Source organism: Scleropages formosus, chromosome 14 (genome assembly GCF_900964775.1).
Source record: "Scleropages formosus chromosome 14, fSclFor1.1, whole genome shotgun sequence".
Lineage (NCBI taxonomy): Eukaryota > Metazoa > Chordata > Actinopteri > Osteoglossiformes > Osteoglossidae > Scleropages > Scleropages formosus.
In genome coordinates this window covers 7104043-7123022 of record NC_041819.1, presented here as the reverse complement: position 1 = coordinate 7123022, position 18980 = coordinate 7104043, and the positions used below count along the sequence as shown (strand labels likewise).

Sequence of the window (18980 nt, the reverse complement as noted above, 5' to 3'; positions counted from 1 at the left end):
GACATCTTCGCCCTGTTCATTAGCCAGCGAATTTTGTCCAGTTGCACCGAGCCCACTGGAGGGAAAGTGTCATGTTTCAGGTAGATTTACGCTGCTGTCAGATTAATCAAAGGGAACAAAAATGTAAAAAAAAAAAAAAAAAAAAAAAAAAATTGTAAAAATCACAGGAGGTCCAGGCAGAATGTGATTTTGATTCATTCGTGAACATGTAGAAACACTCTGTGTGCAAAGCTTGTTACTAAAAGTAAGTACAACACCATTTATACAGTGAACATGAGAAAAGTCATCTGATTTGAAATCCGACAATCTAGTATATGCACGTCTCATTCTTGCAAAGATATGTTGTGAAATTTTGAACTTAAACTGCTTTTACATTCCACAGTTGTCTTCTTTCAGCTACATTTTCTCCTGCTGTTTTAGACCTCTGAGCCAGCACTGAGAATGCTAAAACAATAAGGGTGAGATGGAAATCACGTAAATTGCTGTAATCCCTCTGCTCATCTCTTCAAAGTCGTTCAGCCAGCGCAGGTCATCTAATCGTTGAAATTGAACTGGCAGCAGCAGATGTGATTTGTGGAGGAATAATCTTGTTTTGGCTTTGCCTTCTGGAACAAATATTTTTGTTGCTACTCACAATCTGTGCTTAACCAGGTGTTTTGTATGGTCTCAGTCAGGTTGCTTTCAGTAGCTGATCTGCTGAGTTTTCAGTTTCTTCTTCTCCATAACCTCTGATTTTTAAACCTCCATCACTCAGCCCAACTCGTAGGCGGATTATCCCACAGCAGAGTTGCAGTCGTCGATACCACGCCCCATACCCACCCTCAGGGGTTGGTGTGTCCTCCGGCAACTCAGAGTCCTCAGCTGATTTTCAATATGTGCAATTACTGCGAAAGTAAACTCTTTGTTGGGTGCAACAGATTTTGGACAACACATAACTCACTGTGCCTGTTTGCAGCAACACATTCACTTCTATTTTGCAGATGCATTTTGAATACAAATTACCGCAATAACATTAAAATAGTTGGGTGAACTTAACATTTTATTTGCTACATTATGTGTGAGTGATTATGGAAACAAGTTTCTACTGCATTAATTTTAAGCTAATTATCCTGTTTGACAAATTGTGTCTTTTGAATAAATTTGGTGGGTGTTTCAGTCAGAACCGCACTAATGTCTGTTGTGCGTGAACTTTCCAGCATTTACTGTACACAATTTTTAGCACTTTAACAGAACGTTTTAATAGTCTTGTAGCTTGCATTGTCTTATTGAATGCTTCTGTAATGCCGTGCAAATGGTTGCTTGTTTCCTCATTATAAATTGGGACAGATGGTGTTTCAGGGGGCTGGGGCTTTGGCTGGTTTGTCTTCCTGACTGAGATAAAGTCAGGCGACCACTCTGCCCTTCAGACCCAGGGCATGCTGTGCTTCGGCAACAGTCAAGCTTTATGTCACCAGGGCCTGTTGGGGGTGGGTGGGGAGGGTAGGGGGGTTCATCCGTCTTGCCACCCATGCCTGGACTCAGAGCACAGCCCTTAGTAGGGATGGGAAGCAAGCGAAGCAAACATTTAATCCTTAAAACTGACTTTCCATAGTTCTAATTTCATATGTCTGTAAAGGAACTGTAACACCTGCAATGGATTTTCTGCTTGTGCTCAATGGTCGTAATTGAGTTGCAACATATTGATGTCATAAACCTTCAATGAAACAAGCACGAGTTTAACTGCAGATATGTAATTATAGGAACTTGCAATTGAATTGCTTGTGAGAAAGAAGAAAGAAACTTTGAAAAGGCTTTTCATATTTACATGAAGCGTGAGTGACGTGCCCACAACTGTAATCTACAAAGTGACACCGTTTTCATTACAGCGTGACAGTCATGACAAACTCCGGTCAAATTGTATACGCCAGAGTGGGTGAGAGTTCTGATTCTACTACAGCATGCATTATACAGTATGCATAGTATTTTCTGAAGAGAAACGTCAATTTTTGGAAACTAAGGGCATTCATATTGAGATTGATATTGAAAATTAATCAGCTTAATTAGCTTTAATGGTTAATAAACTGGCCAGGACTTGGCAGATTCACATGCCAAGATTTAATCAGCTGTTGTATCTTGGATGTAAAACATTTCGATTTCTTTAGTAAAATACCCTGCTGAATGAAACCTCATTAGATGAAGCCACATCCAGCAATTATAAAGTAATAAAATTACCACACTGGGATTTTTAATAATGTACAAAATGAACCGCTAATAACAGAACAGATAGCACTTGTCCCTTAATGTATGTGTTTTTGTGATTAAAAATTTTCAAAAATCAAGCCTAGCGAAAGGCAATATTTTATTTTAAAGTGTCTGAAACAGTGAATATTGTAATTTAAAAATGAGAAACCCCAGGAGAAGAAAAATGAATAATGCCCTTGGTATGTAATTTCATCAGTAATCAATAACATGGCGAGCAGCAGATTGCTGTGTCCCTCTCCAGCTCTTGCTCCCTCTGTCTTTTTGATTTAAAAAAAAAATATATATATATATATATATATATAAATAGAGAGCGGTATTTTTCCATCTGTGTGGTGTGTTCCAGCATCTACCTGTTTGAAATAGCATTTCAACGCTGTCTATCTAATATCTGCAATTATGCACCTAATGGGATATTAATTACTCAGGCAGAAGTTTTTATCACCTAGTGGCTACTGTAGTGTGCCTAGGGTGAATATTTACCCAACAGAAATTCAATCAGTGCTGGTAATGTGATTTATACAAATTTAATCTCCCCAGCTAAATATTTGCTCCCTATTTGCTATGAATAATAACGTTCAGGCCAAGGTCGGTATTGGATTTTGGTATTGCAAAATGGAAACATATCAGTGTTACTTTCCATCTTTAAACATTTAAAATTCAATATTTGTAAAATAGCGAAGCTTCCTTCTGAAAGTAATTTGAAAAAAAAAAAAACTGCATATTACATACATGCTCTGTTTTTGGCGGTGAAATTATTCACTTTTCAGAAAACAGTAATTATGGTTTTCAATTAACTATAAACAATATTGCAGTGTCTGTTTTTTTCTTTTTTTTAATTTACATGGAAGCATAATTGCAATTGTTATCAATCTCTCAGACATGGTCTGTGCTGCCTTTTTCTTAGCCGCATCATAATTGATTTCCTTTTTCTTTCCCTTCCCCGCAGTTTGGGGAGCACGAGGGGGACTTGTGTATTCAGGTGTGATTGTGCTGGGAGGTGTACCTGTTAGTTGTATGCGGTCCCACTGTGTTGGCTCCTTCTTCTGGAGCTTTCCAGGAAGCCCCCTGACTGTGCTCTGCTTAAACAGGCAATAAGTTGCTCAGTGCGCCAAAGGGTGAGCCGCAGCTGGGGGTTCTGACCAGGCACTGACCGACACTTTGTCCTGTAGGTCCATCACTGGTGGGTATGGTGAAGAAAGACTGGGCTTCTCAGAACAGCATCGCCCTCTCCTGGCAGGAGCCCGACCAGCCCACCGTGGCTGTCCTGGACTATGAGATCAAGTACTACGAGAAGGTATGGCTGGCAACCTGCTCCAGCTACTTCAGGCACGGTGTGGTCCTGCAGGGAACTCTAGCTCGTGTCAACCTCTTACTCGAGTTACAGCCATATTTCTGGATATATCTGATGTTCAGGGCTACATGAAAATAATTTAATTGCACAATTGTTGCAAATAACATTCTTTTCGTTCTTGCCTCTCTTGCACGTCACTTTTGGAATGAGGGTGCGCGTGGATGTCTGCAGTTAAGAGAAAGAACAGCTAGCTGCGCATGGCTGCGTGCGTGCTTCGCGTTTGAGTTTTCCTGCACCGTGTTTCATCAGCCTACAGACGTTTCCTCAAAAATTTGCTGAGAAAAAGCAAATTTCTTTCTGTAAAATCGATCTTGAAGGGACATCGTTACGGAACAACCGCCCTTATCAGTTAAGAATAAACACAGATACCTTCCATTCATGTTTCGTTTTTGGGGGTTAGGGCTTAGGAATCACTTAGGAAACCCCCGGAATGATCTGTAATATTTGTTTTAACTCTGTGTGTTTCCTTCCTGCAGGAACATGAGCAGCTCAGCTACTCATCCACCCGCTCCAAGGCTCCAAGTGTCATCATAACAGGCCTCAAGCCAGCCACGAACTACGTGTTCCATGTGCGCGCCCGTACCGCCGCCGGCTACAGCAGCTACAGCCCCAAGTTCCAGTACGAGACAGGAGACGAGAGTAAGAACCCCATCGCCTCAAGCCAGAGATGTGAGCTGGGCCAAACCAACCCCTGCTCTGTCTGTTGGACTGGCAATCCCCGAGAAAGCATTTCAAACACTGTCCTTTTCCCAAAGAGTCCACGTCGGCAGTGCAGGAAAGTCAACGAAGCTCCACACTCGATGCCTTTGAAACGTTAAAAATATACTAATACGAATTCCAGGCTGAAATGCGAGATGAAAGAAGACAAGGGTGAACTTGAATCTGTTGTTTCGTCGTTGTTACTGTATGTTCATTGCAGATATTGCTGTTTAGTTTAAAGATTTACATTTCTATTGTTTATTGACAGTGAAAATAGTGAATCAAATATTAATGCACCTTACAAATTGTTCTGCCCCTCTGGGAATATTTATTTATTTATTTATTTATTTATTTATTTATTTTAAGAATTTCTTTATTTGTCCAGCAGATTCAGCCAGTGTGTGTGTGTGTGTTTATTTTTTCATACCAAATACATATCACTGAGTAGCTGGTAGGTGCACTGTGTCGAGGAAGTCTACCTGACCTTTCCAGTAAAACCCCATGAAGCCACACCATCTGAATAGCTAAAACATCTTCAGTCTCTTTGCATACTAGAAGCCCATCGCAGGAGCACATTTGCCCTCATTAGGCCAGCCTGGCCCGCTCAGTTTCATTAATTAAAGCTTTAAGGACGGATGAACTCCAGGAAAGGTTGAAGTTCATCCAGCATAATCTCCTGTTGAGACCTGCACTGTCTTTTTTTTTTTTTTTTTTTTTTTTCCCCCATTGGGGCAGTGCAGTAATTACCCCAATCCATCTTTACAACATACAAGCCATATTTCATTTTGGAAGTGCATTAAAATTCACAACATTAATCTTTGGCTCAATGAATGGTTTTTGTTTTAAATTGATATTCATTACCTATGAATATAAAAGACTGATAATAACTGTTGCATTGTAATTATCAGTGCTTAAGTAGGCTTGAGACATTAAAAGATAGCAAATCATGAATATCAAATTGTCCAATTAAGATGGACCATCATGAATAAATTACATTTTCAGCCCTGAATAAAACCAATTTAATAGTACAAAACTATTAGCGTGCTTTTGAAAAGTCAGAATTATTCATTAATTCATTAATTTAATGGGGGGATTATTAATAATTCATCATTATTTGTGTTTCAGTTTTCTGATTTTCTGGATGATTTCCCTTTTTTCAAATAAAAAATATGTTTAACTTTGTCCATATCTCAGCTCCCTTGTTAATCAAAATTTATCTCCCTTTATGTAATGATGACTCATCAGTGTTAATTCAGCAAAGATGGAGAAATGCTCTGAATTAAAAGTATGTACAGTCATTTAGTACTGTCTTGTGGGATCTGCTTTTCTTTTTAACTGTAATTCAGCTTTATTATCTATCAGCAGTGCACTTTTTGTATGTGCCCTTTTGTTCTGTAACAATAATATGATGAGTAATGACCACGGCCTCATCTCACTCTGTTCCCTCAGCTTCCAACATGGCCTCAGACCAGGGCCAAGTGCTCGTCATCGTCACAGCCGCAGTGGGTGGCTTCACCTTGCTGGTCATTCTCACTCTCTTCTTCCTCATTACCGGAAGGTAAGGAGACCTTCGGCCTCCTTCACTACCTAATCTCATAGAGCATTGGCACCTGTCATTCTGTCGGCCCTCCTACCAGCGTGTGCACTACTGGTGGGAAGGTCCATTTGCAAGGTTCACACCTGCAGTGAGTGTTTGTCAGTCATGCTGAAGTCTGAAAGGTTCCTCAAGGCTAAAGCTCAACGGCGAGGTAGACCTTTTTACCCCGATAGATCAGCAGGCTATGCAGGGAGCCAGCTGTCTTTTCTGAACATCGGACCATCGCTTTCTTTTTCTTCGGAACTCTAAGTAGAATCCCACTGCTTGACGAAATTCGCAAGCATGAAGCCTCATTGTCAATAATGTCAGTAATATCCACTACTTTCGGCATATTTCTTACAAACTTACATAATTTAATTTTACTAATTGGTCAAGGAAAGAAGAATATTTTAACTATGAGTAAACTTAGACCGTAGTCTGAGGCCGTGTTGGAAGCTGACCGCATGTGTAAATATAAAGCACTCGCTACTTTTATTAATTTTTTATTTATTTTATTTTACTTTATCCATTTATCCTTGACGGGGTCGTGTCGGTCTGAAGCCTGTACTGAAATTAAGGGGGTTGGCCAGGAGGGACAAACCCTAGAAACAAGGCCAGTCCATATCAACATAGCCACCAAAACACAGTCATTTACTCGTGCACTCTGCAATTTACAGTCACCAGTTAACCTGAAGCAAATATGTTTGGATTGTGAGAGGAAACCAGAGCATGTAGAGGAAACCCATGCAAGCAGCAGTCACTTGAGTTAGACTGAACCATACATCCAAACAGCCTTGGCATTGTGAGGCAGCAGTGCTCCCTGATGCACCACCATGCCACCCTTCACCATAAAGCTATGGAGCTGTTTTTCATTCATTGCTGCAGAAAAATATAAATCTTTTATATGTTACTGCTATGTGTGCAGCATCATAATTATAAGTGAGTGACCAAAATGATCATTGTATCGCTTGCTGATGGATTAATATCCTGTTAGTCTCACTGCGGAGAGATGCCCTGCTGTGTTTAGACATTATAAATCAGGGTATTTCCAGGCAAATTGGACTGGAATATGACTGTATGATCCCAAAAGAAAAAGAGATCCTGTGAATGTAACCTGAAAATATGGCAATTTTTACTACAACTATCTTGCTCATCTTTATATCTAATTTGGTTTCAGACGTGTTTTTTCGGCAGTTAAAGTTCCCTGTAATGGACTGATAGCCACAAAGAAATTGTCCACGTTTCCAATTGACTGAACCAGTTTTCTAGCCAATTGAGCATGATGTGGACCATCCCGGCAGCCACATTGTTTGATTCCATGAGCCATTAATGTGTGAATCTGTAATGGTGTTTGGGCTGCCAGAGGGCTGGAGTGTGTTGCTGGATCACGCGAGCGCTCGGCTGAATGCAGCTCGCTGCTGGGAAAGAGCTGTCTGGGAGCCAGCAAAGTCCATCCCGTCAGTGTCAGTGGGGAGACAAGGTGTCTAAGGGATTCTTGCTATGAACAAATTGAAAAGAATACATTTACCGTCATGTGCAATGCCATTCTTTTTTTCATATGTGTTTCCTTCTTACATATTAGCAGCGAAAGGGCTGTTTGAAAGCTACAGTAACGGCGGTCTACCTGACAGCACAACTCTCAGCACCTGTATAGCACTGATACGGAAACGGGATAAAGTCAACACTGTCGACAACTCTTTAAGACTTGTTATGGCAGCTAGGCATGCAAACAACACCTTGTTTCTGCCAGCATGCAAGTGCAATTAAATTAGCAAGCTGAAGTTGCGAAGATGCATATAAAGTATTTTTAATTCACACATACATTCTTGTGCCCACACTCTGGTACACACACATTAGCGCTCAGTGCGACAGCACCGGTAGAGTCGATATGGAACTTGCTGTTTTACAAAAGTCTTATAAGTACTTCAGCTGTGAGATAAAGGGCACACCATTTCTCAAATCTTGTGGGTTTTTCATTTCATGGAAAGTATGAGAAGTGATTTATAAAGTCAGTCAGGGCAGCTAAAGAGAAAAGTCTGGTCTCTTTAACGTTGTGGTTTAATAGGGAACCAACGGCTCTAAAAGCTGTCACTTTAACTTTCTACCTCACTTCCCAGCTTTTTAATAGTTTTTTTTTTTTTTTCTTTTCATTCAAAATCTTTCACTTAAATGTTTAAATTTTCAAAGCCTGGGGGAGACGTATGGACATGTGGACTGCAGTAGAAATAAATGAGGTACTGGACTGGTTTTCTTAGGCAGCATGGCGGCACAGCAGGAAGCGCTGGTGCTTTACAGCTCCCGGGCTGTGGCTCCGGATGTGGCTCCGAACCCAGCTCCGTCTCTGTGGAGTTTGTATGTTCTTCTTGTGTCTGCATGGGTTTCCTTCAGGTGCTCTGGTTTCCTCCCACAGTCCAAAGACAAGCAGTGCGGGTGAACTTACACCAGTTTACCCTGTAACTGTGTGTACGTGTGAGTGAATGAGTATGTGTGACTCCTCTTCCACGGTGCGGTGTCCCATCCAGCGTGTACCCTGCCTCACACCTCATGTTTCCAGCAAGGGCTGCAGAGCACTGCAAGACACAGCTATTGAAAAAGAATGAAAAACACAGTCCACATTTATTCATCATTCCAAGAGACAAAAGGGGTTTAATTCTTAGTGCGGCGAGACAACGTCCCTGTCATTTACAACAGCCAGGTATCTCTCATCAAAATGCACAGGTCTTTTATAATATGCATCTGCTCTATTCACTTCAGTCATTGTTTCAAGGGCCACACACAAAAAAGAGCAGCGCCCGCCGTTGTTAGGCGCTCGCCGTGCTGCACTTGTGCCGAACGGGTGACCTTATCGGCGGAAGCTGACAGCCGCACAGTTCTTATTTAAACAAATGGACGAGTGGCTGTTGGTTTTGTCACACAGGGTTCGTGCCCCGTGGCATGTCTTTAATTCTGGCACTTCACATCACATTAGGTCTTTAGGAAGTGTGCTCATATAAGCATTATCTTCCTATTAATAGGGTCCTTATTTGAGGGATCAGATGTTACATTAGACTTCTTGATTTATTTCTTTCCTATTCAGATGAGGTGACTTCATACAAATTGCTCTCGACACAAATTATCGCTGCTCTCTGTAATTACCCTCTTGATTACTGTGACCCCGCTTATTTTTATTGCAATTGTCACTGCAGTTTCACTTAAAATTAGTTTAATATCAATCAAACGCATGGCCCGATTTTGCACTTTAAATCTGCTGCCCGTAGCTGTTAAAAATGAGGAAATAAAGGGTCCGTTTCCCTTGGACTGCGGGCTAAGCTTCTGCAGCTGCCACTCGATCTGGAGTTCTTGCATATATAACCTCTTTATTGTTCTTCACCCTCAGCCTGGAGAGACATTTAGTGAATCATTGTGTGTGTGTTTGCCATCCTCCCCCACACATTTCAGATCTGTAAAACACCTACACACGAATCTAACCTGTCTAACACCCACATACCTATCTTTGACCTGTAACACACACATATAAATGACCTATCTGTCACACACACTCTTTCTTCTCACCTTCTGTCCCCATCTGTGTCTGCCGGTCCCCGAGCGCTCTCCGGCGTGTGAATGAGAGGGGACCGTCGGTGAGGTCATGCCGACGCCCGGGCGTCCCGGAGGCCCTCGAGGAGAGACACTATAAAGGAAGTGCACATCTCTTTGATGTCTCTTAAGGAAAATGATTGCATGCCAAATCCGCATGACTCCTTCAAATTGGAAAATAAAAAAGGGCCGCTCACTTTGCATAGAGGACGTTCGGTCGTTGCCGGTGCATAGAGGACTTTCGGTCACAGTGTTACGGAAAAGCTCTCTTGCAGCGCGGGTCACCTTCTGTCGGAGATCATCTTCACAGGGTGGTACCCTCGTGGTCAGCAAACACTTTAGAGTCTCCCTGGGATCGCTGCGTCTCTGGCTTCGTACTCCACCCCAGGTGGATCCTCTAGCCTGGTTAACTCATTACTGTTGTCTTACTTTTCGAGTTGGTCATTTTCTCCAAAACCAGACTTTACAGTAAAGAATGTGCTTATGTTTATGCATTTATACAGCTAGACAATTTTTACCGGAACAGTTCAGGACGAGTACCTTGCTCAAGGGTACGACAATAGGAGGTGTGGTTCAAACCCAGCTATGTCTCTTTCTCTTAATGTAATGCATAAATTGTACTTTTGCTGAGAGGTACGCCGCTTTGAAAAAAGCGTCTGCTAAATGAATAAATGTCAATGTAAATGTAAACCCAGGGCCTTTAAGTGGAAAGTGGTGCCTGCGATCGGTGCAAAACCATTTGGTTGACTTCTCAGCTGGAAAGCATTCATCCTTCTGCAAGCAAAGCTGAAGAAGGATCGACCCCTAGGATCCGTCCTCGTAAAGATCTTCAGAACGACTGAAAACGGACAAATTATGAAATCCGATGGAATGGGCGGTGCGCTCGGTTTAAAAGCCGTACGCCATGCTGATCGTGAGTTTGTGTGTCAAGGGTAGCCCAGGAACCTCCAGTCCCATCTGCACTAATTTAAATGTGTAACGAAAGTTGCTGTTCACGAGAGACGCATTGTTACCTCCCTGTCATTCCACTAAATGGTGCTTTTTTTAAAATACTTCTGAGAAGAATTTTTCTGAAAAAACGATCAAGACAGCTTAGGTGAGGGCTCGCCGCTTCTCCTCTTTGTCGTGTGATGGCTGGGTTTTCAGCGATGCGCTGCCCAAACACCCACGCGGGGCACTTACACAATTACTTCGTGCTTCTCTCCCAGCAGAACGAGACGCACACGCTCCTTCTGTCAAACTCATTTTGGGTCACTCGCATCTCTGTTTCGCACCATGGTTTGGGCCGGTGGCAGACGTATGCTCCCTGTCTAGCTGGTCAAAGATGCCACCGCTGGTAGCTGCCCGTGGAGCTGTTTTGGTTTAGAGTAAACCCAGTTGGGGGGGGCGACTCACCTGTCGCAGGTGGGAGCCCAGCTCTGCTGTAAGGACGCTGAGATGTAACACAGGCCTGATTGCCTCTGCTGTTGACGCCACTGTCGAGAGGGCTCATGGGGCGCGCCATTACACGGCAGGGTCCTGCTCCCCAGTAACCACACGTTAATCAGCTCTGGTCCGCTGGAGGACACTGCGAGGGGCCTGCATGCCACAGGCGAAGATGAGGCATTGTGAAAAGCGCGTTAGACGCAGACAAGGAGTGCCTGGCTAAAGCAGCAGGATTTCTCGCTGTTTTACTGCGGGTGGAATAACGTGGAGAGATCCATCAAAGGCTCTGTCTCCCCAGCCATCTCTGACCCTTCTGCTCCAGCTCCATTCCCCTCAGACGTGCACATGAAAAAGGGTGAATGGATTGACGGACGGGATGGACAGAGGGGCGCAGGGGGCAGCCACACGGGCTGCTTGTTCGCACCTCCGTGTTTTGATCTGGTCCTCTCCATCTCGAGCAGCGGAGGCCATCATTTGTGCCTCTGATCTTGATTCTCCCTTCCTCCCTGAATCCAGGTGCCAGTGGTACATCAAAGCTAAGATGAAGTCGGAGGAGAAAAGGAGAACGCACAACCAGAATGGACACAGTGAGTGAAACAATTTCACTTAATCGTAATACTTCATTGTAGGAATCTCTAGCCCTACTTGGAGGCAATCACAGATGAACAAAAATTGTTTGTCTTAGCAGGGGTGCAATAACTTGTCACTAACTGGAGGGGTTAAATACACAGGGGAATTAAACAAATACTGGGGGAGGAAGTCTACATTTATTCAGTTTGCTGACACTTTTCTCCCAAGCAACTTACCATTAATACCAGTTCATACAGCTGGGTAACTTGAGTGGAGCAACTTAGGAGAAGTACTGTGTTCAAGGGTACTACAGCAGGAGGTGGGATCTGAACCTGTGTCCATTGGATCCAGAGGCAGCAGCTCAAACCACTGCACTACCAGCTGTCTACAAGCTTGCCAGCTGCCCTCTCGTCAAATTTTTAAGTATACTTTTTGAAGAGTTTTTTTTTTTTTTTCCTTTCCACATTCGACATTCCATTATGTGTGATGTGGAAATGAGCCGACGTGTCTTCCCAGCTTTTCTCCAGCAGTTTCCGGAGACGTAGGACACTTGCAGGTTTCTTTGCATCCGCTCTTCTGTCCACTTTGTCCTGTGAAGGTGTACTCAAACTTTTGACCAGTGCTATATCTGGAATAGCAGGTAGTGGTTAGAGCTTCCTCTTTGCGCTCAAAGAACCCAGGTTTGGATCGCAGCTCCTACCGTAATCCCATTGAGCAAGATGCCCTAAATTGCTCCAGTAAAAATTTCCATAGTGTTTAAAATGGTAAACAATTGTAATTACCTTAGCATTGTAAGTTGCTTCAGAGAAAATATAATCGTATTTAAATGTGTTTAACGAAGAATGTCGAAGGTAGCCTTACAATCTTGACAGGTGCCTTTATTGCTTGGTCACTGTTGAACTATGTTTGGTAGAACCAGCTGGGCTGATTATAATTTTGCTAGATTTCATTGGATTTCTCGTAACTTTTGCCCCCTTCTCTCCAAATTATACTGAGCATTATGTTGAGATAAATGAATTGTGGAGCGTTTCTGTGCTAAACCACAGCCTGCTGGTATCTGAGATTCTCGGTGTCATTTGGAGGCTTTTCGAAGTCCTCGTCTCTCACTGTAGTCGTACTTGGATTTCGCTCAGTGCACTTTACTTCTGGTCTCCCAGCAGCAGTAGTTTGGTTTTACTCTCCCCCCGTGGCAGTAGCTTGGTGTTCGTCTTTTATTGTGCAGCGATTGAACTCCAGCATGCGCTGAACTGTTTGACGGAACAGATGCGGAGCTCTTCACTCTGGAGTTTATTTCCAGTTTAAAAAAAAAAACCTGCAGAGTCACTTCTCTAAACACTTCTGCCATCCCACCATCAACCGGTATTTTGTGCCTGTGATGAAAGATTAAAAGGGAGGATTTGCTCGAACGGGAATCGTGGGTTAGCTCAGAGGGGGCCGGGGGTTTATAAATAGGCCCCACGTGCTGCGGAGTGCAATCCCGGAAATGCGACTGCTGCATCCACGAGTGTGCGTCGGTGTGTGTTGATGGCGTATGACTCTGTCCTTAGACACATTGAGGTTGTTGTCTTTTCTAAGGTTCGAGGTCTTCCGGTGGCCAGCTGATAGCATAGTGCTTGGAGCTTTTGCCTTCAGATCCAAAAGTCTCAGGTTTGATCCCCACCTCTGGCTGTACACCTGTTAGCAATGTACTTACCCTACATAGCTCTAGTAAAATTACCCAGCTGTATAAATATCTATAACCTTAACATTATAAGTTGCTTTGGAGAAAAGTATCAGCTCAATGAATAGATGTCAGTTACCTCTGCTGCTCCAGGCTCCACTTTTTCTCGCCCCAATTGACAAAAGCCAGAAGGACCTGCCCAGTTTCTAGTGCGGACCCTTGTGAGTTTATACACGTTAGACCGAAACCACCTGTCCGTGTCCTTCGCGATGCCAAGCACGCAGTGCATTTGGTCATAGCTCATCTAGCACTTTCTTCTTTGGCAGCACATGAGCGCAACTATTTCGTAAGACCCAGGGAGGCAAAATGCACAAAAAAAATAGACCCCTGAGGAAAGCAGGGAAAGGAATCTCTGGCCCCATGCAAGGGGATCCCCAGGCCTGTCGCATCTGTGTTCAGCATCATTTCCCCTCTGTGTCCCACACCAGTCCCTTTCCCAGGAATTAAGACGTATGTTGACCCTGACACATATGAGGACCCCTCCCAAGCCGTCCACGAGTTCACCAAGGAGATTGACCCTTCCCGCATCCGCATCGAGAGAGTAATCGGAGCAGGTGGGTCCTCTTTCCATGGACGAGACCGCATTCACAGATCACTTTATTCTCAGACATGCTTTTTTTCCTGTGTTTATCTGAACTCTCTAGGTTTCTTTCTAGGTGGCATTTCATTGTCAGTATGGTTTTGTTATTCTGCATCAGTGCGATGGTGTATCACCTAAACAGGTTTCATTTTACCACGTTCCTAATCGCACCGTTCTCGTTGTAACGCCTCTCAAAAACATAACACCGCACACATTTTCTCCAGCTTTACGCAACAAAGGCTGATATGAAAATGTCCTGTTACACATGAAAAACAGAGCTGTAAAAACAAAGCACTTAGTATTTTTCAATAAAACAAGACAAAGGGGTTTTTTTGATTAATTTATTTATTTTAGTGAAACTAAAATGAGGAGTAAAACTTTTTTTTTTTTTTTTTAATTTTTCTTCTTATTTTTTTTTTGTCTTTTCCTCCCAAACACCATGATTGCCACCCAGTGGATCCCATTCAGAAGTGCAACAAGTAGTAATTCAGGTCAACCCTGTAATCGGAGTGGATTGGTGAGAAGCGAATTTTCTGGAAGGCTGAACCTGCTGTGTTTCACAGGTGAATTTGGCGAAGTGTGTAGCGGGCGTCTCCGCACGCCAGGGAAAAAGGAGATCCCTGTGGCCATCAAGACCCTGAAAGGTGGCTATGTGGAGCGGCAGAGACGCGACTTCCTGCGGGAGGCCAGCATCATGGGCCAGTTTGACCATCCCAATATCATTAGGCTGGAGGGCGTGGTCACCAAAAGTAAGGCGCTCCCGAGAGTCCGAAACGTAGAGCGTGGCTCATTTACTGGTGCCTCTGCCTGAGTGTGTTCTCCACACCGCGAGAGATGACAGGTTTTATCTAGCGGTTAATGGTAACAGAGTGAAGGAGTGGGTGTCCACCGTGACAAGACACCCACTGTGGGACGTGTGGGACATGTAGGATCTCTCCCTGTGGGCCCCACAAGGCTGTGTGTGTGTGTGTGTGTGTGTGTGTGTGTGTGTGTGTGTGTGTGTGTGTGTGTGTGTGTTGCAAGGCACGTCCATGCATGTGGTGTGAGGCTGGTCTGCGTCTCTATAGCAAGCACCAAGGCTGTATGTGTGTGTATGACAAGACAGGTCTGTGTGTGTGTGTGTGTGTGTGTGTGTGCGCGTGCCAGGATATCTGTGTTGCGTGTCAGCGCTGCTCTATCCCAGCCACCCCCTGCTCTTCCACGAGCACAAGAGCAGACCTGATTACACCATACTGCATGAGCTGTAATGACGACTGCAACGGAGACTGTGTGCAACCGAGGCCATGATCGTGATTGCGATGCCTTGTTTTCGCTCCTTCATTCCACACGGGCTGAAGAGATTGGGCTTTTTTTTGAGCCTCGAGTCAAAAGGTGCTTGAGTCATGTTTGGAAGCTGTCGCTGGTGCTGTGCGAAGCAAGCGGATTCTTCTGCAATAGTGCGTTTTCACATCCTGTGACTCATCGGCGCGACAGAAGGAACCTACTGTCTTCTGTGCTGGGTTCCACATTCCAAGCATGGGGAACTACAAAATATTCTCTTCATCACACATTCATTACCTTTATTGTACCGCAGTGCAAAATCAAAAGCTGTGATGAAATCATTATATAATGTGATAATGACAATGGTAACAATGATCGTTATTAATCCATTCGTCCATTATTAATGACCATGTGTCCGTTTCAGGATGCTGTGTTCCGGAGCCTAACCTGGAAGCAATGGCAGTGGCATAGGGATTCTTCTTCTTCTTCTTCTTCTTCTTACTATTATTATCATGGGGGCACAGTGGGTTGGACCGGGTCCTGCTCTCCAGGGGGTCTGGGGTTCAAGTCCCGCTTCGGGTGCCTTGTGACGGACTGGCGTCCCGTCCTGGGTGTGTCCCCTTCCCCTCCGGCCTCACACCCTGTGTTGCCAGCTTAGGCTCCGGTTCCCCGCGACCCCGTATGGGACAAGCGGTTCTGAAAATGTGTGTGTATCTCCTGTTTAAGATGCTCTACATACTACTGGAGTATTCATTTTAAATAGCTTATTCAACTGCTGCTAAGCTGGGCTCCTCCTGGCCATTGAACTGGAAGCTATAGGTTTGCATCAACATCACTATTCCACTTGCTTTGGTCCAAACCTGGCAGAAATGACCGTGCAATGGTGTACTTGTCGAAATATTTCACTTTTCTTACGTAAGTAGGGGCGAAGTGATGGCTCTCTGCACAGAGGAGTCTCAACAGTATTTGGACACTTAGAGCCTTGGCTTGTCCCCTGCCCCCCGCCCCACTGCGGTTCATCTTGAGTAGGTGAAAATACCCAGCTTTTGTACATGCAGCCAAAGTCCTGGAAGCAGCTCTGCTCCGCATCTCGTCCTCTACCTTTTCCCATCTCCAGCCTGGCTCCAGGCGCTACCCCTGCGGACGCAGATCGCTTGTAGATCACAAACCAGTGAACCCAATCAATTTCCTGCAGCGGCAGGGAGGCAATTGCTGAAGGAAGGCTTTATTGCTTTTTGTGTGGTCCGTAACAGCCACAATAACCTCAAATCATACATAGAAGTGTTTAGCAGCATCAGGGTTATTATTTTTATTGATTCTTTTAAGGGCATGCAAGGTAAACATTGTGCTTGTTATGTGTGAACAGACCTTGTAAAATTGTGGTCTGTAGACAAATTCCAGTCTGCGACCTGGTGGACTTGCTCCTGCTGGACTTTTTACATATTAAAACAGTTTCAGTAATTACAGTCTATATTTTGGTACGCTGATTTATTGGTTTGATAAGTCCGCTAATCAGGCGCAAGTGAATATGTGAGCTGTCGGTTGTAGTTGCATGTAGGGCTTGTGGTCTTGTTTCACAGAGCACACAGTAGTGGTCAAAAGTTTGAGCACACTTGCTGGAAACCTATTTCGTAACGGACAATGTTTTCTTTCAGATGAGCAGTTTAAGGTATGTTTCGGGTGGCAGTGTAAGTCACCTTGCTGAATACGGTGTGCGGGCTGATAACACTACATAGAGTTCATTGGAAGTTTCTTTGGAGAAAAGCGTCTGCTAAATAAATAAATGTAATGTAAATGTAAGGCTTGTACCTTGCTGTAGAATGAAAGACTGTCCAGAGAGCTGTAATCCTGATGGGATGGGATAATTCTGAAAAATGCTATGAAAGCCATTCTGGTTGAGTTTCCCATAGTCTTGGTAAAGAGCAACAACTCTACAACCAGCAGAGCAGACCCAGCCCAGGACACTGCCACTTCCATGCTGGACTACAGGCACAACTCACGTGTTCAGTCTCTCTATATGTCCTTCATGTTCTACATTTTGACTCCTCCACCAATAATACTAAACCCTGCTTCTGAAACATCAAGTTTCTCTATTTTTTGCCCAGGCAAGTCTGGTTTCAAGCAAGTGCAGTCAGACTGGTGACTGGTACATAAGGCAGTCATTCAGTTCTTTGCAAGAAGTTTTAAATGCACTGTATTATTTTTAAAGCACAACTCAGCCCATGCAAGTCAAAAGGAGACGTTAGTTTCTTCCCTGTGCGTCAACAAAAGTTTCATGTCTTGGTCTAATAGTTTGCATGATGTGAAATTAAAGATTTTGGATATGCTTCAGTTTAATATTACAGGAATACTCACAGTTATAGGGTCATGATGGAGGACGATGTGAAGGTGACCCTGTGAAGGTCTGTAAAGAAGCTTTCCCTTCGTTGACTTTTGCAGCTGTTAACATGAGTTCTTCTGTACTGGATTTTCTGTGTTTCTCACAAATACCCCTGTTTGTTTTGTCCCAATTCCATATTATATCTGTCACACACGGTACCCTTCACACTTTATGCATCTCATGTGTTATGCCCCTCACACACCCACCTCGCATACCTCACCATTGTACCGAAGAGGCTTCAGTCTGCTGCCTTCATTGACAGTAGGACACCATCTGCTGTTTTCCATTCCCAACCACCTCCGAGACTAATTACTGAGACAGGTAACGGAGCGCAATGAAGGGGAATAAAGCTTACATGTCCATTTCTTGCCTCATACAGGTAATCGTTTCACTGTATACACTGCTGTGCTCTGACTGTGTGTGTGTATGGGTGTAAGTGTTCATTTGTGTAGTCTCTTCTTTCGTATGCAGATGCTTATTCTCTTAAGGTTATGAAAAGAGGAGTCCTGAGAGCCAAAGATCTTGCCTATAAACAGTGCATTTTGGGGGATGAGTGAGTAAGTGGAGTTTTCTGTGGCATCTACTCAGATTTGATCTTTAAACGATGTTCTTGGAGACCAAGCGCGTTGTCTTCCAGGCAACTCTGAAGTCAGGATTGCCCAAAGTATGGAGAAGCTAGTCTTGGTGCCGTAGTCTGTTTATTCTTAATTAACACATCTTGGCTACATCCCAGATTGGATTAAACATATTTTGGGACCGAGCAGAGGAACATATTGTTGGGTGGAGCACAGGCAAGCTGTCAGCTAATTATGAGTTCAGCTAGAGGGTGATCTGACATTACGCTTTGAATATAATGTATGGAATCTGAAGTCACAGTCTTAAATGAGGACGATCATCTGAAACACTGGGAGCAAAACACATGAGGTTATTGGGATACATTCATCTGTCACAAAGTTCTCAATATGTGGTGTGGCAACAAATGACACGTCTACTCAGGCATAGCTGTGCTTTCATTATGTCCCGTAGAGGTAAAAAAATAATAACGATAATCACTGGAGATAATTTTGCGAAAATCAAGTGCGATGGTGAGTAATGAATAAAATTTCAGTTCTCGTTTTGTAAAAGGAGCAGCATGTTGGAGCAGGACATAATGAAATGCATTCATTCGCGTATCACGAAGGTTCAGTGCCATGCAGAGAAAATAAGATGTTTGCAAAAATTGAGAAGTTCGGCAGTAATGTAATTTCGTACACATATCACCGCAGTGCAGGTCTTTTCAGCGGTGTTGTATGTGGAAAATGGAACATTGTTCACATGTCAAACAGAATTCCGTTGATGTCCTGCTGACTGCCAGAACAGACGTCTCCGAAATTGTTCCCCCACTTTATTCCACCCCGTGTAGGCGAAGGAATTACTAATAGCAAATATTTAATCCTGCAACTGAACAAGTTAATTTAAGCGCCAGGAAGTACTAGATGCTTTTGACACCTGTCTTGTAATTTCATTTTTAACCTCATGAAAACGGGCGTCTTGGTAGGATAGGTTACCGCAGTTCTCTGTGCACGTCTGTTGTGTGCTGACCGCTTTGCAGTTTTGTTCAAT

The 18980-nt window shown here is 43.7% G+C and overlaps 1 protein-coding gene across 1 annotated transcript in view; it reads left to right on the top strand.

Moving 5' to 3' along the window:
• The window catches only part of LOC108920484 (ephrin type-A receptor 6-like), a 133329-nt gene that overhangs the window by 103395 nt on the left and 10954 nt on the right, over positions 1-18980 (top strand). The window contains exons 7-12 of the mRNA XM_018729244.2: positions 3411-3535; positions 4069-4231; positions 5741-5849; positions 11385-11455; positions 13587-13712; positions 14302-14487. Of these exons, the coding sequence (XP_018584760.1) occupies positions 3411-3535; positions 4069-4231; positions 5741-5849; positions 11385-11455; positions 13587-13712; positions 14302-14487 (780 nt within the window). The remainder of the gene's footprint in view (positions 1-3410; positions 3536-4068; positions 4232-5740; positions 5850-11384; positions 11456-13586; positions 13713-14301; positions 14488-18980) is intronic.